This window comes from Canis lupus, chromosome 27 (genome assembly GCF_011100685.1).
Source record: "Canis lupus familiaris isolate Mischka breed German Shepherd chromosome 27, alternate assembly UU_Cfam_GSD_1.0, whole genome shotgun sequence".
In the NCBI taxonomy this organism is placed as follows: domain Eukaryota; kingdom Metazoa; phylum Chordata; class Mammalia; order Carnivora; family Canidae; genus Canis; species Canis lupus.
The window spans coordinates 19,687,583-19,714,130 of NC_049248.1; the positions used below are offsets into that span (position 1 = coordinate 19,687,583).

The following is a 26,548-nucleotide window of genomic DNA, read 5'->3' on the forward strand; positions in this document are numbered from 1 at the left end:
TGGGAAATTAGGGATTTCCCAACCCTTCTATCTCTCTGCAATCTCAGATTTTTCCCATGATTCCAGTACTTCCAACAATAAACAAGGACGGAACGAATGTATCAAATAACTTGAGATATAGGACTTAAATAGATATCACTGCAGCTGTACAATTATCTTACAGAAGTGATAAAGGGGGGTGATGCCTCAGTGGCTCAGTCAATTAAGCTTCAGACTCTTGATTTCAGCTCAGGTCATGATCTCAAGGTCATGAGATCGAGCCCCACATTGGGCTTGGTGCTGAGCATGAAACCTACTTAAGATTCTTCCTCTCCCTCTCCCCTACCCCCAACTTGTGTATACATGCACTTGCACATTCTCTTTTTCTCAATAAATAAATAAATCCTTAGGAAAAAAAAAGAAGTGATTAAGGGGTGATGTTTTCATATATGCATCCTCACATTGCTATATATATATATATATATATATATATATATACATATATATATATCCTTTATAGATAGCTAATATTAATCAACACCATATTAGAATTGCACCAAAGTATCAAGCAAAAAGAACATATTTTATCTTAAATGCTAAGGAACTAATAGACAAATTTTAAAAAATGTTTTGAATTCTTTTCTATAGGAGAAGTTTTAAATATCTTGGAATAACCTGCTGTATTTGTGTTTTTGAAGAAAAAAATATAATGCAATGAACTCAAGCAAATAGATTATCTTTTTTTAAGACTTTATCTATTTATTCATGAGAGACACTGGCAGAGGGAGTAGCAGGCTCCCTGCAGGGAGCCCGATATGGGACTGGATCCAGGAGACCCAGAATCATGCCATGGACTGAAGAAAGTGCTAAACTGCTGAGCCACCCGGGCTGCCCAAGCAAATAGATTATTCTCAGAAATAAAGCTTAATAATTAAACTTTTACATAAAATAATTTATAAATTCTGAGAGATTACTAATATAATGTGGTGTAAAGTCTGTTTTCTTTTTTTCTTTTTTGTAATGCAAGTATCTGGTTTAAGCTTTGATTGCCAAAGCATTCATTTCAAAGAAGCATCCACTTCAAAGAGGCTATCTCAAATAAACATACTGCCAGCCAGACTAGATAAAGAGCCAGGTCACCTCCCCCAGCATGGAGGCATCTTTGTTTTAGTGATCTTGATTGATTTCAATAGCTGATCACTTGGGTCACGTTTGTTTTCTTTTGCTGAGTTTTATGTTTCACTCTTATGTTTTAAATTCACCAATAAGAGTGAGCTGGTAAAACTGTAGACCCCTAACCTCAATCCTAATAAAAGGAGAGCCCCAGGCCTTGCACTCTCTCCTTCTACTCATGACCTTGCTATGTGGCCCCACGTGTGCTGTGTAAACTCCAGGTCCTATAAGAAATAAATATTTTTCAGAGTTCCCTGACGGTTATTGGTGAAGAACACCTTGAAATCATAAAAAGAACCACCTGGAGGGGTCCAGCCATAACATTATTAATATTAATAGACTGAGACCAGCACAAAATATAGAACTTAAAATTCTGAAGCCTGGAGCAGACTGTTAGAGTAGCTAGTTAATTTTCTTTTATCTGCCTAGGACAATGACCTAATAAGATGGTTAATCATCATTGAACTGATAAAAAAAAAAAAAAGCCAACTATTTAAAGAAAGGCTTTAACAACAGATAAAGGATGGACTTGTTGCTACTGCTGTAGGATTCTAAGTCCAGGTAAGAACCTTTGACATTCTGTAATTTCAGAGTTTCTTCTATCTGAGAAACTGCACAGATTTCAAGGGGAAAAATTATTTGGATGGATATAATAAATATTACGCATTTTATGCTTTGTAGTCTTCTACACATTTATGTTTAAGCTCTTAAAACTCATTAAGTATTCCTTCTGGAGATGTATGAGACTCTTAAAGATAAAATACAGAAATTAAGACATTCATAATTTAAAAATAGCCTTTAAAACCTCATTCTTATTACTTTCTAGATAAGTGGAACTTCAAGTTAAAAAAATGGATCTCTAGTTACCTCCTCAAAAATTTTCACAAGGCAGTTATTTTCATAATTACATGGATAATTAGATTTATTCTCTCTTTTTTTTAAATTTCATCTTTACTGGATAATATGGGGTGGAGAGTTAGTTGGCAAACATCAAGAAATGGGATTGGTCTCAAAGTCTCTCACTCACCTCTACTTACCTGTTTCAACTTATGTGACTGACTCAAAGTGAGGGGGGAAAAAAAGTTTTCTAGATAATTTTGTTTTTGACCAAATGAGAAAAAAAAATTTGCTTAGCATGGTTGCTGGCACAAACTAAGAACTCAGTAAATATTAGTTCCCTTCTACAGTTCAGGAAGGTGACTACCCTTATAAGACTATTGTTATTATCAAAGAGAGGTAGAAAATAGGAAAGCCCCCCCACCCCCAAACTCCATAAAAGGTCTAAAAAGTTAGTAAATCTTTCTCTTTTTTCCTCCTCGTTTCCATGGATGCATAGTACAAAGTATTCACTTGGCCTGCACTGCTTTTCTATGATCTCTCGAGCAGTAAAAGTTTGACACTGGTAAGGAGAAGCTGGTGAGATTTTGCCCTCCCTCCAACCCAATCAAGCTAGGCAGAACTAGGCTGTTCTGTTGAAGGAAGAATTGCAGTGCTATGTCTGAATGCCTAGGGTTCTGTTTTATAAACATACTGTGTCCCCCAAATTCATTTAAATGTCAGTTGTTTGGGACTCTGAGAAAAAAAAAAATATGTACAGGGAAAAATAAGTTAAATTCTCCAAGTCAGGCTTAAAATGCCATGATGAAGTAGAAAGTGTGTGTTTAGAGCCAAACCTAAACTGACATTCCAAATTTGTCGTTGGTCTGGAGTTACTTGTTACAATTTAGCCTTTCTCAGAAATGAGGGAGGAAAGTGCCTACATTTCCCACTTTTTGTCTGGATATTTTTTTCTCAATATCTAGGCGAGACATGTGGAATAGTAACCTGCCTGGGAAAGTAGTGGAAAATAATAGGGAAAAGTAATGACTGTGTTACAAGTTATATTCTATAGTGACCCAGCTGTGTGGAGAGGTTTTTTTTCAACTGGGAGTAACTGGGGAAATATCTAAGAAGGGTGATTTAGGCAGAATTTCAATGAAGAGGTGAGGAAGAACATTACAGGTGAAGAAAGTGACATACAGGAGGACTGTGTTCTAGGGACAGTTGGTTCTATATTGCCTGAAAGTGCTTATGGATCTGTTAGGAAATGAGACTAAAGACAACGGCTGGGTTTAATTCATAAAGAATCTCAAATAGGAAGTGTGAATTTTATTCTGTATGACACAGGGGACCTCTGAAAGATTCCAAAGATGGATATGATACATATAAAATAGGAAGAATGTTGAAAGACAGGATGATCAGCATTTAATCAATTGCAATAAACAGGACCAGACTGGTTAGGTAATGGCCTCCAAGAATATTTGTTCAGTAGCCAAACAACCAAATCAAACAAACATAAGTAAAGCTAAAGTGTATATATACAGCTTGTCGATCATTCAGAGATTTTTTAATAATAAATTTATTTTTTATTGGTGTTCAATTTGCCAACATAAAGAATAACACCCAGTGCTCATCCCGTCAAGTGCCCCCCTCAGTGCCCGTCACCCATTCACCCCCACCCCCCGCCCTCCTCCCCTTCCAGCACCCCTAGTTCATTTCCCAGAGTTAGCAGTCTTTATGTTCTGTCTCCCTTTCTGATATTTCCCACACATTTCTTCTCCCTTCCCTTCTATTCCCTTTCACTATTATTTATATTCCCCATATGAATGAGACCATATAATGTTTGTCCTTCTCCGAATGACTTATTTCACTCAGCATAATACCCTCCAGTTCCACCCACATTGAAGCCAATAGTGGGTATTTGTCATTTCTAATGGCTGAGTAATATTCCATTGTATACAGAAACCACATCTTCTTTATCCATTCATCTTTCGATAGACACCGAGGCTCCTTCCACAGTTTGGCTATTGTGGACCATTCAGAGAGATTTGCAATAATATAATTAACTGGTAAAAAATAATTTTGTAACATTTAAATTGTGGGGAAAGATCATAGAAAGTGGTATTTGTGAGAAAAATAACATGAAATTGGTCAAAGGACTACTTATGACATTGGGACCATCGTCCTCACTTCACTCAGTAACTGAATAGATACAGGCATGTTTGGACCACGTGGGAAAAATGGAATAACTAGGATTTACTTAGATGTACATAGATGTGGGCTTTTGTACTGATGTATATATTTATATACACTTATATACACAAGTGATAATTATCTAGATATTTATAATTTCTATAGTTATATATTATCCACTAAATTGGTATATATATTCATGGTCTTTATATATTTATAATATAGGGAATCAATAAAATCTTACTGAATAAATTAACACAGAAAATATATAGTTGATCCTCAATATTCATGGATTCAATATTTGTGAATTTGCCTTCTCACTAAAATTTATTTTTAGCCCCCACATCAATACTGCTGTTCTTTCATGTTCATTCATATACCTGTACAGAGTAGCAAAAAAATCTTAATTGTCCAACAGACATGGTCTCAGCTGAGATCAGATAAAGCATGGCTCTGCCTCCTTGTTTTAGCTCTCATATCATAAACCAGTGATCTCTTCACAGTCTATCTAGTGCCATTTTTTTTTCATTTTTGAACTTTTTTGGTGAATTCGCTATTTAAACAGCTCCTAGCATACTGTAAAGTGCTGGCCAGTGTTTCTAAGTACAAGAAAGCTGTGATGTGCACGATGGAAAGAATATGTAACTTATATATGTTTCTCTCAGGCATGAGCTATACAGTGCTGTTGGCCACAAATTTAAAATTAGTGGATCAACAATATACATTAAATAAGATGTCTTTACACAGAAGCATACACAAAACAAGGTTATAAATTGATTGATTGATGAAAATGATGTGACCAGAGATACCCAGGAATCTACCCTATATTTCCCCTAGGAACAATGTTCAGTTTTTGCTAATTTAATGTTTGCAGCAACTTTATGAAACACAAGTACTGCCAATAATAAGAATCAACTGCACATGTGACATATTAATTATATTACATGACTACAGCCCTATTATCATATATCTATGCTTATGTGTGTTTCTATATGTAAATATATTAGATACATTTGTATTATGTAGACATATATGAATATGAATATGTTTTCTAAACCTGAATGAAGACTCCACTATTCTATATAAAAGAGTAAATCTTAGGAACAAATTGCTCAATTTAGTAGTCTTTAAAATAGAGGCCTAATGAAGTAAGTCAGTTACAGAAAGACAGATACAATATGATTTCACTCATATGTGGAATTTAAGAAACAAAACAAATGAGCAAAGGGAATATAAGAGAGAGAGAGAAGCAAACCAAGAAACACTCTTAATTATAAAGAACAAACTGATAAGAAGCGAGGTGGATGGGGAGATAGGTTAAATAGGGGATAGGGATGAAGGATGAGCACTAGGTATTGTATCTAAGTATTAAATCACTATATTGCATACCTGAAACTAATATTACAGTGTATGTTAAATAATTAGAATTTAAATAAAAACCTAAAAATATAAAAATATAAAAATAAAATAGAGGCTTAATAATTTACAAAACTATAATTTCTTTTGCATTTTGAGCTCAAAACTCCACTTTTAAGACTTTATCCTACAGATATTATCACAAATACATGATCTATGAAGAAACGTTCTAATATAAAACATTTAGATACAACCTAAATATTTATCACCATGTAACTAGCTAGATAATAGGATAACCTGCCACCATAAGAAAACTGAAGGAAGTCATTTATTATAAGTTAGAAGTGTTAATGATATGCTGCCATTTTTGTTAAAAAATGAAATTATCATGTATTTAATTAAAATACATATCATATTTCTGGATAATATTTACCAAAAACTGATATTAGTCCTCGAATAAGAAACAGGATACTGAGTGGACAAGGGGAAGAATCTTTTTTAAAGATTTATTTATTTATTTATTTATTTATTTATTTATTTATTTATGATAGACATAGAGAGAGAGAGAGGCAGAGACATAGGCAGAGGGAGAAGCAGGCTCCATGCACCGGGAGCCCGACGTGGGATTCGATCCCAGGTCTCCAGGATCGCGCCCCGGGCCAAAGGCAGGCGCTAAACCCCTGCACCACCCAGGGGAAGAATCTTTAATGTATGTCTTTTTGGTATTTTGTGCTTTCAACTACATATATTTTACATATATCCAACTGCACACTTTTCTCCTCAAAAATAAATGGACAAAATTATAATAAAGTAGAATGGTGATGGTGGTAGGGTCAAGCATGGCTAGAGTCTATTTGAGAGGTACCTAGAGTATGCCTTGCTCTCTTTAACAAATCCAAACTCTATCTGCATTTCAAACCTGGTTCTTGAGGTATCTCTTCCACAAAACCTTCTGAGCTCAGCCACTCATTATATTTCTACCTATTTTGACCATCTACTATGTGCAAGGCACTCCTTGGCACTTTGTAAAACTATAGAGATAAATTAAACATATATTTGCTTTCCTAAATTTTATTTTTGTGATTTAGAATTTTTATCTCATCTATAGTGTGACTCTATACTAATTATTTGTTGTTTCAAATTCTCTTCATAAATCTATCTTCCCAATTAAATTATAATCTCCCTAAAACCAGGACTCTGAATGTGTGTGTGTGTATGTATGTATTTTTCCCCCTTTTGTGTCTAGCATTAACCTAGCTTAGTGCTCAGGACATCAAAGACCCTGAATGAGTATTCGTAGGTTTACTGATTGATTGAGGTCCACCTTGCAGCTTTTCTTGTTTTCTGAATCATATATTGTTAAATAAGTTCTCCTTTTCTCTCCTTGGATAGGTAATCACTTCAAGCCAAGCATCAACAACTAGAACTGACTCATAAGCTATCAGTAGTTCAATGATGGACTCAAATCAACAGTTGAAAAAGACAGCAGAAGTGACACCTCCAAAGGAAAGGGAAACTAAATGCTGCAATGGATTCAAGGTAGAGTTTTGTGTTTCCAAACTAAAATAAGTAGAGGGGGATTTTTTTTTTTCTAAACAACCAATTTTGAAAAAGGAACATTGTATTTCAAATTAATTTCCAACTGAAACATACGTTGAAATAGTAACAGAATGATCTATGTCTTGATTTAAATAAGTTTTTAAATCTGAAAAAGGAATTTCTTTGGTGTGATGGCTAAGAATTTATTAATATTAAAAAATTTAGAAATCTTTTGATATCTTCTCTTTGGTTCTTCATGGACTGAAAGATATTTATAAATTTCATTAAAATAAGTCACTGTATAATGAATAATATATTAAATAATTCTTGGAATTGACCTATAAAGAGAGCAGATTCATTAGTCTTATAAATCACTTTGTGGTGTTGACCTAAGTAATTTTTTTCTTTTAAAGAACAGCATTTTTTAATCTAATAATTTAAATAATAGCAGATGGTAGAAAAGAGTTTTGTAATAATAATCAAAAGGCATGAACCAAACACCTAGTTACTGATCTAGGAAAGCCATTTAATTTTTCATATGCAGGTTAGTAAAAGTCTTGTGTATTGATTTTATCTTAATATTGTGACACTTTAAGGGTATAGACTGTATTGGGATTTTCATTGACAGAAAAAAATGCTCCCTGAGCAGTGTTGAAGAAAACAAGACTCAAGAAAATTGAGAAGTTTGCCTAAAGTCATCCAGCTTGTAAATTGAAAACCCTTAAACCCAAGTTAAAGCCTTTAAGTCCTCATAGAGAAGTTTTGAAGAAATTTTAAAAATTAATCATGGCTGTCTTTTACCAATACTTTAGATGTTTTCCTCAAAGTTATAGTCTTAATCGCTGAATAAAGATCACAGGAATTAGACTCAATTGCAATAAAGTTTTTTTTTTAAGATTTTATTTATTTATTCATGAAAGACACAGAGAGAGAAAGGCAGAGATGTAGGCAGAGGGAGAAGCAGACTCCAGGCAGGGAGCCTGATAAGGGACTGGATCCTAAGACCACGGGATCATACCCTGAGCCAGGGGCAGGTGCTCCACCGGTGAGCCACCCAGGCGTCCCATTATATAAGGTCTCATTTAACTTTGTCCACAGAACATGTTTGCTTGTTTTCAGAGATTACTGATAAAGTCTATTCTGATGAAATATTTGAGTAATGTTTAAGCAGAGTAGCAGTCACAAGTAAAAGGTAGTGGTGGATGCAAGTCTAGGGGTAATATGGTACTCTGGGTTCTTTCCACTTTTAAACATTGAGGGTAACATGGCTCTCATTCGCACATGCGCAGCAAAGTGACAGCAATCTGGCTGAAATAATTAAAATTACCAGAATGGTCCCTTGCAGCGTATTTGCAAGTTAGTGTGTATAAAGTTTGTTAATTGCAGTCTAATGATTAAGACCAGAGAATTAGAATAACAATGAAGCTAACATTTATTGAGCACATATTATAGGCCAGATACTGTTCCAGTGTTATACTTCTATTAGTGGATTTGTTTCTTACCACAATTCCACCGCCAGATGCTATTATCTCTCTTTTACAAATGAAATAAAACTTAGATACAGAGAGGGCTAATGAATCAATCCTTCTCAATTGCAAACCTGGTAAGTGATAGAGCCCATGTGATTTTAGGCAGTCTGATTCCAAAACCCATGCTCTCAATTCTACTCCGTATCCTGAAAGTAACTGTGGGTATCCATAATATTGGTACCTTCAAGATGCTCTGGTAGGTTGGGATTCAATGATCTTCCTCATTCTGTATTTAAAAAAAATTCACGTTCAGGGGTGCCTGGGTGTCTCAGTTGGTTAAGTGTCTGGCTTCAGCTCAGGTCATGATCTTGGGGTCCTGCGATCAAGCCCCACATCAGGCTTCCTGTTCCTCAGGAAGTCTGCTTCTCCCTCTCCCTCTACCCCTCCCCACCACTCATGCTCTCTCCTTCTGCTCTCTCTCTCTCAAATAAATAAATAAAAATAAATTAAAAAATTCACCTTCAGACCAAATAATTCAGTATCAACCAACCCTAGGATTCTTATACTTGTTTACTACATGCAGGGGCACACACATTTACACACATTGTTATTGACATGTAATACAAACTCAGAAATATATAAAAGTGCAAATAGATAACAGACTTTAAAAAATAACAACAGGATAATATGTTAATTAATTGAATTTAAATAAAATAAAATTTAAAAAATAAATAACAACAGCATAGTTTGATTCTTTCTTATGCCTTTTCCTCAATTTTTGGACTAAACCAACTACATCATATAAACCCTGCTATATTCTTCATCTTTACACTTGTCATTTCTGAGCTTCAGATTTCTTGTACCTTTATGTTGTAATAAAAATTCTTAATAAGCAGTAGTGATACATCATCACCAAAAGACAAATAATAAGGTAAAAGTAAAAGCTCCCCCTTTTTGCCTTCATTCCCATTCCCCCTTCTAAAGCAATCAGAATAACCATCCTTTATGTAACCAACAGTAGTATTCATATCCTGCTGGTCTCCTCTGACTCACTTTCCATATTAGCCATTAGCCATATTAGCCTTTTATTATTTGTCAGACGTGTTGAGCAAACTTCTGACTTGGAGAAGTTTGTACTTGCTGTCTTCCCTTCTGAATGTTCTATTCCCAGATACCTTGCTCCTTCATTTCATTTACATTTCTGTTTAAACGTTACCTCATCCTTGACCACTGCATATAAAATACACTTTCCTATTCATAATTCTTTGATCAACTTTATTTTTTCATAGTATTTATCACCAGCTAACACTGACACACAAAAGCACAAGTATGTTTGTGTGTGTGCATATGTGCTGTTAATGGCTTAAAAGTAAATTTATTACAGTTCTGTAATAATCTGATAGTCCTGAAATTCAGAAGTCTAAAATGGGGCACAGTGTACTAAAATCAAGGTGTTGGCAGGGCTGTGTTCCTTTCTAGAGGTTCTAGGACACAATCCATCTCCTTGCCTTTTCCAGATTCTAGAGGCTGCCAAAGTTTGTGACTTATGGCTCTTTTTAATGCAAAGTTGATGGTCAGTCCAGTCAGGTAATTTTCACACTGCATCACATGAACACTGACTCTTATGCCACACTCTTCCACATATATTTTTTCTTTCTTTTAAAATTTAAATTCAATTAGTCAGCATATAATACATTATTAGTTTCAGATGTAGAGTTCAGTAATTCATCAGTTGCATATAACACTAAGTGCTCATCACATCAGATCCCCTCCTTGATGCCCATCACCCAATTACCCTATCTCCTCATCCACCTCCTCTCCAACAACCTTCAGTTTGTTTCTTGTAGTTAAGAGTCTCTCATGGCTTTTCTCCCCTTATGATGACTTTCCATTCAGTTTTCCCTCAATTCACCTATGATCCCCTGTGCTGTTTTTTTTTTTTTTTTATTCCACATATGAGTGAAAGTCTGTGATAATTGTCTTTCTCTAATGGACTTACTTTGCTCAGAATAATATCCTCCGGTTCCATCCACATCAATGTAAATGTTAAGTATCCATTGTTTCTGATGGGTGAGTAATATTTCACCACATATATATCACATCTTCTTTATCCATTCATCTGTCGATGGACCTCTTGACTCTTTCCATAGTTTGGCTCTTGTGGACATTACTGCTATAAACATCAGGGTGCAGGTGTCCAGTCTTTTCACTACAACTGTATCTTTGGGGTAAACACCCAGTAGTGCAATTGCTGGTTATAGGGTAGTTCTACTCTATTTTTAACTTACCTCCCTACTGTTTTCCAGAGTGGCTGCACCAGCTTGCATTCCCACCAACAGAGTAAGAAGGTTCCGCTTCCTCCACATCTTCACCAACATTTTTTTTCCTGACTTGTTAATTTTAGCCATTCTGACTGGTGTGAGGTGGTATCTTACTGTGGTTTGGCTCTGTATTTCCCTGATGCCAAGTGATGTGGAACATTTTTTCATGTGTCTGTTGGCCATTTGTGTATCTTCTTTGGAGAAATGTCTGTTCATATCATCTCCCTGTTTCTTGAATGGGATCTTTGTTTTTTGGGTGTTTAGTTTGTTAAGTTTTTTAGAAGTCTTGGATATTAGTCCTTTATCTGCCATGTCATTTGTAAATATCTTCTCCCATTCTGTAGGTTGCCTTTTAGTTTTGTTGACTATTTCCTTTGCTGTGCAGAAGCTTTTTATATTGATGAAGTCTTAATAATTAATTTTTGCTTTTGTTACCCTTGCCTTTGGAGATGTGTCTAGCAAGAAGTTGCTGTGGCTGAGGTAGAAGAGGTTGCTGTCTGTGTTCTCTAGGGTTTTGATGGATTCCTGTCTCACATTTAGGTCTTTCACTCATTTTGAATTTATCTTTATTTATTGTATAAGAAAATGGTCCATTTCATTCTTCTACATGTGGCTGTCCAGTGTTCCCAACATCATTTGTTGAATGGACTGTCCTTCCATTGGATATTCTTTTCTGTTTTGTCAAAGATTGGTTGACCATAGAGTTGAGGGTCCATTTCTGGGTTCTCTATTCTGTTCTATTTATCTATGTGTCAGTTTTTGTGCCAGTACCATACTGTCCTGATGATTACAGCTTTGTAATGTATCTTAAAGTCCAGCATTGTGATACCACAAGCTTTGGTTTTATTTTTCAACATTCCTTTGGCTATTCAGGGTCTTTTCTGGTTCCATACAAATTTTTAGGATTATTTGTTCCAGCTCTTTGAAAAAAGTTGATGGCATTTTGATAGGGACTGCATGAATGTATAGGTTGCGCTGGGTAGCATAGACATTTTAACAATATTTATTCTTCCAATCCATAATCATGGAATGTATTTCCATTTCTTTGAGTCTTCCTCAATTTCTTTTTTAAGTGTTGTGTGGTTTTTAGAGTACAGATCCTTTATCTCTTTGGTTAGGTTTAGTCATAGGTATCATATGGTTTTTGGTGCAATTATAAATAGGATCAATTTCTTAATTTCTCTTTCTTCCATCTCACTGTTAGTGAATAGAAATGCAACTGATTTCTGTGCATTGGTTTTATATCCTGCCACATTGCTGAATTCCTGTGTGAATTCTAGCAATTCTGGAGTGGAGTCCTTTGGGTTTTCCACATACAGTATCATATCATCTACAAAGAGTGAGAATTTGACTTCTTTGACAATTTGAGTACCTTTTGTTGTTTAATTGCTGAGGCTATGGATTCTAGTATGATGTGGAACAACAGTGGTGACAGTGGGCACCCCTGTTGTGTTCTTGACCTTAAGGGAGGGGTTCTGTTTTTCCTCATTGAGAATGATACTCACTGTGGGCTTTTCACAAATGGCTTTTATGATATTGAAGTATGTTCCCTCTATCCCTATGCTGTGGAAAGTTTTAATCAAGAAAGGATGCTATTTATCAAATGTTTTTTTCTACATCAGTTGAGAGGATCATATGGTTCTTGTCCTTTCTTTTATTAATGTGATGTATCACATTGATTGATTTGCAAATATTGAACCACCTTGCAGCCCAGGAATAAATTCTACTTGGTCATGGTGAATAATACTTTTAATGTACTGTTGGCTAGTGTCTTGGGAGAATTTTGGCATCCATGTACATTAGGGATATTGGTCTGTAATTCTCCTTTTTGTTGAGGTCCTTGTCTGGTTTGGGGACCAATGTAATGCTGGCCTCATAGAATTAGTTTGGAGGTTTTCTTTCCATTGCTATTTTTTGAAATAGCATCAGAAGAATAGGTATTCATTATTCTTTAAATGTGTGATAGAATTCCCCTGGGAAGTCATTGGGCCCTGGACTCTTGTTTGTTGGGAGATTTTTTTATTTCTACTTCAATTTTCTTGTTGGTTATGGATCTGTTCAGGTTCCCTATTTCTTCCTGTTTCAGTTTTGGTATTTTATAAGTTTATAAAAAATAAATCAATTTCTTCCAAATTGCTGGCATATAGCTGGCAAATTTGTTGGCAGATAGTTTTTCATAATATGTTCTTAAAATTATTTGTATTTCCTTGGTGTTGGTCATGATCTTTCCCCTTTAATTCATGATTTTATTAATTTGGGTCACTTCTCTTTTCTTTTTGATAAGTCTGATTAATGGTTTAATGATTTTATTAATTCTTTCAAAGAACCAGTTTCTAATATCATTGACCTCTTCTACTGTTCTTTTGGTTTCTATTTCATTGATTTCTGTTCTAATCTTTATTATTTCTCTTCTGCTTGGTTCAGGCTTTTTTTTGCTGTTCTTTCTCGAGCTCCTTTAGGTGTAAAGTTAGCTTGTGTATTTGAGAATTTTTTTTTTTTTTTTTTTTTTTTTAGAAAAGCTTGTATTACTATGTACTTCCTTATTAGGACTGCCTTTGCTGCATCCCAAAGGTTTTGAATAGTTGTGTTTTCACTTTAATTTGTTTCCATGATTTTTAAAAATTCTTTAATTTTCTGGTTAAGCCCTTCGTTCTTTTGTAGGATGCTCTTTAACCTCCAAGTATTTCTGTTCCTTCCAAATTTCCTCTTGTGTTTGGGTTCAAGTTTCAAAGCATTGCAGCCTGAAAATATGCAGGTGATAATCCCAATCTTTTGGTATAGGTTGAGACCTGATTTGTGACCCCGTATGTGATCTATTCTGATGAATGTTCCATGTGCACTTGAAAAGAACATGTATTCTGTTGCTTTAGGTTGGGTATATCTGTGAAGTCCATCAGGTCTGGTGTGTCATTTAAAGCCCTTGTTTCCTTGTCTATGTTCTACTTAGATAATCTGTCCATTGCTGTGAGTGGGGTGTTAAAATCTTCTACTATTATTATACTATTATCAATGAGTTTCTTTAATTATGTTATTAAGTGGTTTGTATAATTGGCTGTTTCCAAGTTTGGAGCTATTTATAATTATTAGATCTTCTTGTTGGATAGACACTTTGAGTATTATATTGTGTCACTCTTCATTCCTTACTACAGTCTTTGGTTTAAAATCCCATTTGTCTGATATAAGGATTGCTACCCCAGTTTTATTTTAATGTTCATTAGCATGATAAGTGTTTCTCCATCCCCTCACTTTCAATCTGGAGTTGTCTTGGGTGTAAAATCAGTATCTTGTAGACAGTATATGGATGGGTCTTGCTTTTTTATTCAGGCTGGTATCCTGTGTCTTTTGATTGGAGCATTTATCCCATTTACATTCAGAGTAACTATTGAAAGACATGAATTTAGTGTCTTTGTACTACCTGTAAAGTCCCTATTTCTGTAGGTTGCCTCTATTTCTTTCCAGTCTATATTACTTTTGGGCTCTCTCTTTGCTTACAGGATCTTCTTTAATATTTCTTGCAGAGCTAATTCAGTGATCACAAATTCTTTTAGTTTCTGTTTGCCCTGGGAGCTCTTTATCTCTCCTTCCATTCTGAATGACAGCTGTACTTGATATAGTTAGTATTCTTGGCTGCATGTTTTTCTCATTTAGGACCCTGAATATATCCTGCCAGCCCTTTCTGGCCTGCCAGGTCTCTCTGGATAGGTCTGCTGCCAGTCTAATACTTCTACCCTTGAAGGTTAATTAGTTCTCGTCTTGAGCTACTTTCAGGATTTTTTATCTCTGAAGGTTGCAAGTTTCACTATTATATGTCAGAGTGTTATCTATTTATATTGATTTTGAGGGAGGTTCTCTGGACCTACTGGACATGAATGACTGCTCCCTTCCCCAGATTAAGAAAGTTCTCAGCTATGAGTTGCTTGAATATGCCTTCTGTCCTCTCTCTTTCTTCTTCCTCTGAGATTGCAGTAATTCTTATATATATATTTTTTTACTTTATGATATTGCTGATTTCTTGAAGCATCCTCTCATAGTCTATTAGTTGTTTTTTCTCTTTTCCTCAGCTTCTTTACTTTCCATCATATTGCCTTCTATGTCACTGATTCTCTCTTCGACCCCATTTACCCTAGCTGTTAGAGAATCCATTTTAGATGGTATCTGACTTAAAGCATTTTTCATTTTGGCCTGATTAGTTTTTATTTCTGCACTAAGAGATTCTGTAGTGTCTTCTGCTTTTTTCAAAGCCAGCTAGTAACTTTATAACCATTATTCTGAATTCAGTTTCTGACGTTTTACTTATATCCATATGGATTAAATCTATGGCATAGAGTATTATCTTTGGTTCTTTCTTTTGCTGTGATTTTCTCCTTCTGGTTATTTTGTCCAGAGAAGAGTAGATGAATGAGAGAACAAAATAAAAAATATCAACCATGACCCCAGTAAAATACACATTAGACAAATCTGAGGAGGTCGGAAACCAAAAAAAGAAAAGAAAAAAAAAAAGAGGGGGGAAAGATAATACAATCTCACCTGTGGACAAAACAGGGTGATCTACTTGGTCCTGGGTGCATTTTGGTCTGTTTGTTAGAAGACAGTAAATCCCCAAATTGGGATACAGATAATTAAATACAGTGATAGGAAGCCAAAAATGAAAAATATGTCTATAAAATATAAATGTAAAAATGAAAATGAAAAAAAAAGACTTAAGGGAGACACCTGGGTGGCTCAGTGGTTGAGCATCTGCCTTTGACTCAGGATGGATTCCTGGGGTCCTGTGACTGAGTTCCACATCAGGCTCCCCGTGGAGAACCTGCTTCTCCCTCTGCCTATGTCTCTACCTCTCTCTCTCTGTGTGTCTCTCGTGAATAAATAGATAATCTTTACAAATGTAAATATAAATAAAGACTTAAGAGGTGTCTGAGTGGCTCAGTCAGTTAAGCATCTGCCTTTGGCTCAGGTCACGATCCCAGGGTCCTGTGATTGAGCCCCACATTGGGCTCCCTATTCAGTGGGGAGCCAGCAGCTCTCCCTGCTTGTTCTCTCTCTTTCTCTCTCTCTGTCAAATAAATAAATAAATACAATCTTCTAAAAAAGAAAAAAAAATTCTAAAATTTTTTAAAAGACTTGAAACCAAAGAATTGATAAAAATAAGAATCTAGTTGAAAAGAGAAAAAAAGGAAAAAAGAAAAGAAAAATTTAAACTGAAAGACTAAAGACTTATGAGAAAAAAAAACCTTGAATTCTATATACTATTTTCCCCTAGCGCAGAAGTTTTTTAGTTCTGAGTGTTCTGTAAATTTGATATTCAACTGATGTTCCTGCTGGTCTTCTGGGGGAGCAGCCTGTTGCACTGTTTCTCAGGTGTCTTTACCTGGGCTGAATTTCACTGCCATTGCCAGGAGCTCCGGCTCAGTGTAAGCTACTTGAGTTTGCTCTAAGTGGCTTTTGTTCCCTGAAAGGGAGATAGATAGATAGATGATAGATAGATAGATGATAGATAGATAGATAGATAGATAGATAGATAGATAGATAGATAGATGATAGATAGATAGATGATAGATATTTGCTGCTTTAGAGGATGAAAAAAAAGTAGAAATGGCAGCGCCCCAGTCTCCTACCCCAAAGCTGAATGATTACTGCCCCCACTCTTCAGTGTACCCTCAGGGAAAAGCAGTCAATCCCTTTCGTGTGTGCCAAACTCCACAGACTCCTGTGGTGCACACCTGCACCAATCCTCCCAGGAGATGGAGGGGGGTTTCACCACAGCCCCGCTGCTTGCTGGGCCCCTGCTCGTGAAGCGTTTGCCTATTCATTAGGGCATCCAGACTGCTCCTCCTGGGGGAAGGAGCAGGGTCTCCCTGTGGTTGTCACTTGCTGGGCTCCTGCTTGGAGAGCAGTCAGCTAACTGTGGGGCAGGGCTTTATGGCAATCCTTGAGCTGAGAGGCCACTCTGGGGCTCACTAATTGTACCTGGCTTTTCCATGCCAATACTTGGGAACTCTGATGCACTCAGGCACCCCCATTGTTTCTGTGACCCCAGGGATCCTGAGGCCATACTGTCCCACTTGGGATTCTACCCCACTTAGCCACCTGAGCACCTTTCAGACAGGGACGTCCCGGGAATAGACTTCTAAAGTTCTGATTTTGCACTCTGCTGCTATATTACTTCCCAGTAGCTGGCTTATAGAGGCTCCCTCCCACCCTTGTCTGTCTTCCAATACATCCTCTCAGATTCATGACTCTGCACCTCCTACCTTGCAAAAGGTGGTCGCTTTTCTATTTGTAGAATTGCAGTAATTCTTTTCTTAGATCTCAGGTTGAATTCACAGGTGTTCAGAATTATTTGATAGATAACTAGCTGAGTTCAAGGGACCAGATGAAAGGCAGGCCCCCTATTCTTCTGCCATCTTCCCTCTCTGCCCCTCTTTCACATTTGAAGGACCCTTGTGATCACATTGAGTAAACCAGGATAATTCAGGATAATCCCTTTACGGTCATCTGATTAGCAGCTCCATTTGCAACCTTAATACCTCCTTACCATTGTTACCTAATAAAGTCATCAATAGAATAATAGCACTCAAAAAAAGATGGCCAAGTTCTAACCTCCAAAATTTGTGAAAAAATGTACTCTGCATACATACCTACATTCACACACACACACACACACACACACACACTGTATATTTCATATATTTTATATATTCAGTTTTGGTACATGGTATGTTTCCAGTAATTTATCCATTTCTTTTGTTATCCAATTTATTGGCATATAATTTTTCATAGTTATCTCTAACAATCCTTTTTATTTCTTTTTCTTTTCGTTTTTTTAAGAGAGAAAGAGCATGTACACATGAGGGGGAATGGCAGAAGGAGAGAATTGTAAACAGACACTGTGCTGAACCCAAGGCAGGGCTCGATCTCACAACCCTTAAGATCATGACCTGAGCTGAAATCAGGAGTCAGATGCTTAACTGACTGAGCCACCCAGGAACCCCATTTTTTAAATTTCTGTGGCATCAATTATAAAGTCTTTTTTTCATTTCTGATTTATTTTTTTGAATGTACTATCTTTTTTTCTTTGTCTAAGGTTTTGTCCATTTTTTAATCTTTTCAAAAAACCAACTTTGAGTTTCATTGACTTTTCCCATTGCTTTTCTATTTTATTTGTTATTTCTTCTCTAACTTTTGTTGTTTCCTTCTTTTGACTAACTTTGGGCTGTTTGTTCTTTTCCTATCTCATTGACATGTAAAGTTAGAGGGTTTATTTCCTCTTCCTTTAATGTAGATGCTTATCACTATGAACTTTCCTCAGTACTACCTTTGCTGTATTCCATAAATGTTTGTACATTGTGTTTTATTTTTGTTTTGAGGTATTTTCTACTTCTTTGTTTTGTTTTGTTTTGTTGTTTTGTTGTTTTGTTTGTTTGTTTTTCTAATTACTTCTTTGAATTCTTCTTTGACCCCTGGTTGTTAAGAATGTGTTGTTTAAGGAAAAAAAAAAAGAATGTGTTGTTTAATTTTCACATATTTGTGAGTTTTCCAGTTTTCCTTCAGCTGTCACTTTTAGTTTCAGTCTATCATGAGGAGAAAAAATACTTGATATAATTTCAATCTTCCTTAAATTTTTAAGATTTATTTTGTGACCTAACATCTGATATATCTTGGAGAAAGATATGTATACACTTAAGAGAAATGTGTATTTTGCTGTTAGGTAGAATGTTCTAATGTGTCATTAGGTTTATTTGCCTTGCAGTATTGTTCATGTTCTCCAGTTCTTTATTGATCTTCCATCTGTATATACTATCTATTACTTAAAAAGAGGTATTAGGGATACCTGGGTAGCTCAGCAGTTGAGCTCTGCCTTCGGTTCCGGGCATGATTCTGGAGTACAGAGATCGAGTCCCACATCGGGCTCCCTGCATGGAACCTGCTGCTCCCTCTGCCTGTGTCTCTGCCTCTCTCTCTGTGCATCTCTCATGAATAAATAAATAAAATCTTTAAAAAAAGATGTATGAATTTGTTAAATAAGGTGAACAAGTTTACATAGTAAAATTATTTAAGTAAGTCATCCCAAAGTGTCTTCAGTGTTGTTCTGTATGAGCCAAATTTTGTGGAGCTGTATACGCTTAAGAACATACATCCTTATAGTCGTGACCATTTGGATAAATAAAAATTCTAGGTTCAATGATCTCTTATTTTAATGCTTTAAAAATATATTCCTTGTTTTTATTTGTTTTGGGGCTTTCGGTCTTGTTTGTTTATATTTATACCCACTCTTGCTAATAAAAAGTGATCTGCTCTCTCTCCTAGAAAACTTCAAATTTTTCTTATTTTTAATATTCCTAAATTTCACTCTACTCTGTCTAGTTTTCTCATATGCATGCATAAGTTGGTTCTTATTATCTTTCATGTTGGATATTGTCACTTTGAACCTAAATTTTTCATCTTTTTTGAGTATTGGGAAAGTTACATTAATTATTTCTTTAAATATTTCTCATCCCTAATTTATTTTTTAGGCATTTATTATTTAGTTAAATTCCTTATGAGTTAGATCTTTAATTTGGTTTTCCAACATATGCTTTCATGTTTTTATCTTGTATATTATTTTTAAGTGTTGTATTTTTTGTACCTCACATTTTCCACTTATTCTCTTTTATTTTGCCTTTATCTTGCTAATATCATTTCTTATCTATTTTGTTATTCATTACATTTTATTTTTAAAAATATTTTATTTATTTATTTGACAGAGAGAGAGAGAGAGAGAGAGAGCATGAGTGGGAGAGAGGCAAAGGGACAAGCAGACTCTCTGCTGAGTGGGGAGCCCAAAAAGGGCTCAATCCCAGGACCCTGAGATTATGACCTGAGCTGAAGGCAGATGCTTAACTGACTGAGCCACCCAGGTGCCCCTTATTATACTTTGAATTCCTTTTCACTGTCTTCTAAAAACATCTACTTCTTATGTCTACCCTGTTTTTTTTCTTTTTTCTCTTTTGAACGGATTTATCTTCCTCAAATTCTCACTCTTTTGACCTAAGTTCATATTTCTCTGTTTTTGATGTTTACTCTTTCTGATAATGGGAACATGGGAAGACTAAATTTAGAATAGATGCTTGTTGATGTGAGCCCCAACAGCTCAGGAACAAGTAAGGGAGATGAGCCTTAGGGTGAAGAACCGCAGTCACTAGTAAACACACGTCACTTTGCACTTTTTAATCTGTAAGCAAATTAGCTAACCATATAGTCAACTGCCAGGATATCACAAAAGGTGAGGGATTATGACAGTGAATACATAACACTGGCTGAAATGAATCAAGTAAGAAGGATGGAAATACACAGAAATAAAAATGACAAACTGTAAAAAACACAGATGGAAATGACCCTAAGATATTTATTTAGCCAAAAGACTGCTGATGGAAACATAATTGCTCATAGCTGGTTAATAATAATAAAAAATTAAAAAAAAGTAGTTGTCTTAATATATTAAAATTATATGAAACAATAATAAATAAAATACATATAGTTTTAAAAGACAGAGACCATTTTTTAAAAGTGTAAGGTTGATAACTTAATACCTCTTAACTATTTAGGTAAAGGGTGCCATGCAAGATATGCATCAGACAAGTGCTTTGTAAGTTTTCACTTTATAATACACATCTTTCTAACTGAGTTACAGTATATCTTACAGAGATAGTAGGCAGGACCTTCACAATCAACACTCTTCCTGTTCTTCTGGTGCTAAGAACAGTTTGTGTAAATAGAGAGTGTGAATGGAGCAAAGTTAGAGAAACAAGTCTTATATAAATAGAGAAAAAGGATGAATCACTAACAGGCTTCCTAATTTCCATACATGTTTGGTGCATTGACAAACATTCACAAACACATTCACGAACTCATGAATATAATTTCCTTTGAACCTGAGATTGACTCTATGAAATAAGTTAAATATTATACATTATCCTTGTGTGGATGAGGAAACTGAAGTTCAATGAATTGTGTAACATTTCCATCTTTGTTAGGTTATTAAGTGAAACAAAGGGCAACTAGGTCTAGACCTTCTCATTGCAAAGTACATTCTGTTTTCTTGCATCACATGCACACCAAGTCCATGGACAGTTTCTACTTTTGCCAAGAAGAAAACAGTGCAGAGAGTGGGAGACATAAGGAAAAAGAAGGGGGAAAATATGAGATGTAGAATCCAGATATGAAACAAAATCAGGCGAAGAGAGAAAGAATGTATCTAGAACCTAATTTTTCTGAAACACACAAGTAATTTGTCTTCTAATCCTAGGTGGAATAGTATATTAAATTTATGATACTTTCAATTCTAAATTAAACTAAAACCTATGGAAGTATAGAGCTAATAACAAAGACATTCACAAAGCATTCTAACTAGAAATTCTTCTAAGCAACTGTTATCTAATAGGCATGAAAAACATTAGATGTAGTTTTCAAAAGATAACTGAAAGCAAAAAAAAAAAAGGTAAATGGTAATTTGTAGTATTCTACAATGATAATTTTGCATTTCAGTAAAACAAGCTAAAAGAGTGCCCCATATCATCGTGGAAAATAGACAAGCTTTAAAAAATAAGAACTCTGAAAATAAAAATGGAAATAATGAAGGATTAAATTTCAACAAACATTTAATGAATGTATACTCATCCTATTTTCCAATTTTGCCTGACTTCTTATCATCCCAGCCCCCCACCCCACTTTCTATGGCTCTCTCTTTAATAAGATTCTCCCCCTAACTTTATTTGGCTGTAGTCAATCTAAACTCTTCTTTTTTTTAATTTTTCAGGCTAAAATGGACTACAGGGTTTTTGTTTTTGCTTTTAGAGAGAGAGAAAGGAAGCACAAGTTCAAGAACAAGTGCACAAGTACAGGGAGCATGAGCAGAGGGAGAGGGAGAGAGAGCAGAAGTCAAGATATGGTCACTCCGTGAATAAGATTTGAAGGTTCTATGGCCTCACCGCAAAGCCATAAGAATGAGAAACTAACCTTACACATTTTCTCCTGTCAACTCCAATCCAGAATCTGACTACTTTTGTTTGCCTTCCCACGTCTTTCTCCAGGTGGTTTTTGTTTTCCTCTTAGACTTTATAATTGGTTTTTGCTGGAGGATCAGTTTTGTGGGAATTTACTGAGCTCTTTTGGACATGGAAATGGTTATACATATTTAAAGATCACCCTGGCTATAGTGTGAAAAGGATAACAATGAGAGATGCCGATTAGAAAAGTGGTAGGTAATCTGGGTGAAAAATGATGGTCATTTAAGTAGAAATATGAAGCGAAGCATGTCAAAAAGAGAGATATTTATAAGGTTACATTTTTAACTTTGGAGAATTGATTGGACGTAATCGAGAAGAGAGCAGCTTCTAGCCTGAATAACAGAAAGAGGTGAAAAAAGAGGAAGAAGAAAGAGATCTGGACATAAAAGTGAAAAGCCTGAGTGGAGTTCTAATGTAGGCATTTTGGAAAAACAATCTAAAATTCAGCAAAAGCAGTCTTGGCTCAAGATACAGATTTGGTAATCATCAGCATTTAGATGGTAATAAAAACAATGATAATTGGAGAGCTTTCCCAGAAAGGGTACATGGAGTAAAAAAAGAAGAGAGTCTGAAACACAACCCTGAAAAAAAAAATTTGAACCGTGAGAATAACATAAGCCTGCTCAGGATACTTGAGACGAGTGATGCAAAAAACAAGATTTGATTCATGCAAATGTAAACAACTCAGTTTTACCGGAAAGGACAGGAAAGAGAATTATGGAAAAGTGAGGGTGCAGTGCAGCAGGAATTTTATTTTAAAGGAATAAACTTGAAAATTGATTAATTATACAGCTATTCCCTAGCAAATTTCAAAACAACCTCCAGACAAGACTCTCTTGAGCCACAAACCTGCCAGTTGTGTCTACTTGATGCACATTTATTCTTAGGAATCTCAAACCTGTGAAAAACTGATTTCAGTGTTTTTAACCCCAAGACTTCTCTTTTTCTCATATCAAATAACAATGTTAGTACATACAATTATCTAAACTAGAAACTTGGAAAATAAAATCAGAAAATTTATTTTCCCTTATTCCCAATCTTATTGATTCTCCCCTTAAACTTCTCCAAAGTGTGTTTGTGATCTTTTGTTTCTTTTCCAACAGACTTTTTTTTCCCCTGAAGTCAGCTTTCTAACAAATTTCTTTGTCATAAGTCCATCTTCTACATAGATACCGGAATTAAGCATCTAAAATCTAATTTCCTTATATTACATTTAAAAATACAATTTCATCCCCCAATGTTTGGCATATTTCTATCCTTATATTCCACCTACATAGATACTCTTTTTTGTTTTGCAAATGATTTGTGTTCTTTCACTACATGGGCTTTTAATGTGTTTCCTATTTTGTTTTAAATGTTTATTCTTCAATTTCTAAGTTTCTATTATTTCTTAAAAACTTAGTTCAGGGATGCCTGGGTTGCTCAGTAGTTGATCGGCTGCCTTTGGCTCAGGGCATCAAGGGTCCCGGGATCAAGTCCCACATTGGGCTCCCTGCAGGGGGCCTCCTTTTCCCTCTGCCTATGTCTCTGCATCTCTCTCTGTGTCTCTCATGAATAAACAAGTAAATAAATCTTAAAAAAAAAAAAAAAAGACTTAGTTCAGATGTCACTATATCTACAGAAACTTTAACCACTGTAGACAATATTAAGCATCTTTCCTATGTACTCATGACATTATAAATTTATAGTATTCATTACATTATTATGCTGGCATTATTTATTGTTTTTGCCCCAGAAATTATGTTTTTTTAGGGCATTTATTATGTCTAGCTTTTCTTCCCTTCTTACTCTGCACCTGTCTCAACTCTAAGATATTGTGGAGTAATTGCCATATTGGAATTGCTCAATAAATGTTTGTTGAGTAAATGGATTGAGGTTCAAGTGAGTTAACTGAGTTAATCATGGCTGTACCTCTGGCAAAATAGAAACTTGGAACCATCTTCTGACTTCAATTCCAGAACTCTTGACAAAAAAAAAAATAAATAATAAATAAAAAAATAATGAACTGACTGGCCTGATTACAGGTAAACATAGACTTTATCTCTTACCTAAATACCAGCTATTTCTTTCTACCTGTGATACTTTAATATCCGTTTGATAATTGTGAACATTTGTATTTCTGTTTTGAAATCTTTCAGTCTTAAATTCTCTACCTCATGACATAGGCATTTTAATGATTTTTACTAAAGATTTCAGCTTTCTTGTTCCTTTTTTTTAAGATCTGAGAAAATCATCATATCATTCTTTCTCTGCACTTCAGTCCTGCATTAGGGACAGAGTTAAAATGCCCATCTCATAGAGTTATAGTTACATTAAAAGAAGGCACATTTATAAATCTATCTATATTAACTCATTTCATATCCTTCTAAATCCCAGCTCACTGGTGAGATTCTACTGTGGTTATGTGTTTATATCTATTACCTTTTTTCTTTAAAATTTTTAAATTTTATTTCCTTTTTATTTTTTGAATTTTATTTTATTTAAATTCAATTAATTAACATGTAGTATATTATTAGTTTCAGAGATAGAGTTCAGTGACCTTTTTCCTTTCTAAAAAAAAAGTAGCTTGGAATTATGCTGTGAGGTTTTTTACCCTTTTGAATCTCTTATCTAGAGCTAATTTTCTTTTCAAAATTGAAGAAATGGATTGTTAAAAGCTTTCTCTGAACTTTTAGAAATTTCCTTTTAAAAGACAGGGTTTATATTTGGTTATATTTATATCTGCTCTAATGAGATGTTCTGTTATTTTCTGAAATTTTCTCCTCTTTGATTTCACAAATGAGTGCTTTGATGGTCAGCATTTAGATGAGCATATTTTTCTATTTCTTCAATAATCAATAAATCATATTGTCAATACGCGCATTACTAATTCTGCAATACCTTTAATAGCACATGGCATAAAACTGTGTTTAGCTAAATGATTGATCTGAATGAATTTTTGATCTGAATGAATTTAAAGCTAAAAGCTGGGTGATGGTATTTCACAATGGTAATAAAAATACACTTATCAGTATTAACTGTGTGGCTAGTACTATGCCAAGATCTTTATGTATATTATTTCAATTAATCATTATAATAACTTTTGTGTGATTATCTCCATCTAAAAATTGAGGAAACTAAAAAATGAGAGGTTTCACTACATGTCCACTCCATAATTTAGCCAACAATCTCAAAACATTTATTGAGTCTTTGCTTATTATGTGTCAGGTATCTGAGTTTGATAGAGAACCTGGTAATATTTTTTCTGTTTATTTATTAGAAGAGAAACCAAAACTTGAAGCCTTTCTGTTCTTTATAGCAGACTGAGCATAAGACAGAAGCCATGTCTTCCTACAATTTTAATAAATAATCTTAAAAAGTATTAAAAGCAACTTAATAACTCTGCTAAAACACAAGGATGATGTTAGATATGGGCTTTTTATATATAGACTTTATTCTGCTGAGATAATTTCCTTCTATTCCTAATTTGTTGAGTGCTACTATCATAAGACTGCTGAATTTTCTGAAATGCTTTTTCTGCATCTATTGAGATGATTATGTGGTTTTATTCTTTATTTTGTTATTTTTTAAAAGATTTTATTTATTTATTCATGAGAGACACACAGAGAGAGGCAGAGACACAGGCAGAGGGAGAAGCAGGCTCCCAGAGCTGAAGGCAGACACTCAACCACTGAGCCACCCAAGCGTCTCTATTCTTCATTCTGTTAAGGTGATATATTAGATTGGGTAATTTTCATATGTTGAATCCAACTTGCATTCCAGCTATAAATTCCACTTGGTTATGATGTATGATCCTTTTAATGCATTGTTAATTACAGTTTGCAAGGATTTTTTTGAGAAATTTTAAATACTCATCAGAGATATTAGTCTGTAGTTCATTTCCTTGTGATGTCTTTGTCCAGCTTTAATATCAGGTAATGTGGCCTCATTTAATGAATTTGGGAGTATATCCTTCTTTTCAATTCTTTGGAAGAGTTTGAGAAGTATTAGCATTAATTCTTTTTTAAATGTGTGGTAGAATTCTCCAGTGAAACCGTCTTGTCCTGGGCTTTCTTTGTTGGGAAGTTTCTAATTGCAGCTTTAATCTCCTCACTACATACAGATCTGTTCAGATTTTTAGATTGCTATGTTTGGTTACCCAATTCTTTGGCATATAATTGTTCATAGTTGTGTCATAACTTATTTTATTTCTGTGGCATTATTTGTAATGTCTCCTCTTTCATATCTTATTTTAGCTATTTGAGTCTCCTCTTTTTCTCAGTTAATCTGTCAAATTTGTTGATCTCTTTAAAAATCGAACTCTTAGTTTCATTGATTTTTTCTATTCCCTTTTCATTGATCTACACTCCAATAGTTTCTACTATTAGTTTTGTCACTGTTTGCTTCATATATTTGACTGTTTTAATGTTAGTTACATATATATGTTTGTAATTGTTATATTTTCTGCTAAATTGACCCTTTTTCATTATATAATGTCCTTTGTCTTTTGTGACAGTTTTTGTCTTAAAGACTATTTTGTCTGTAAAAGTACAGCCTCTTCTGTTCTCTTTAGGTTCTTGTTTGCATAAAATATTAGTTTTCACCTGTTTGGGCAGCTATAACAAAAATACCATAGACTGGGTGGTTTAAATAAAAAATATTTATTTCTCATAGT

At 34.8% G+C, this 26,548-nt stretch overlaps 1 protein-coding gene across 1 annotated transcript in view; it reads left to right on the forward strand.

Moving 5' to 3' along the window:
* Nucleotides 1–1,700: 1,700 nt before the first annotated feature.
* SLCO1B3 (solute carrier organic anion transporter family member 1B3) overlaps nucleotides 1,701–26,548 on the forward strand; it is a 60,811-nt gene continuing 35,963 nt past the window's right edge. The window contains 3 exon segments of the mRNA NM_001166047.2: nucleotides 1,701–1,713; nucleotides 2,489–2,554; nucleotides 6,913–7,059. Coding sequence (NP_001159519.2) covers nucleotides 6,973–7,059 — 87 coding nt within the window. The 5' untranslated portion in view covers nucleotides 1,701–1,713; nucleotides 2,489–2,554; nucleotides 6,913–6,972.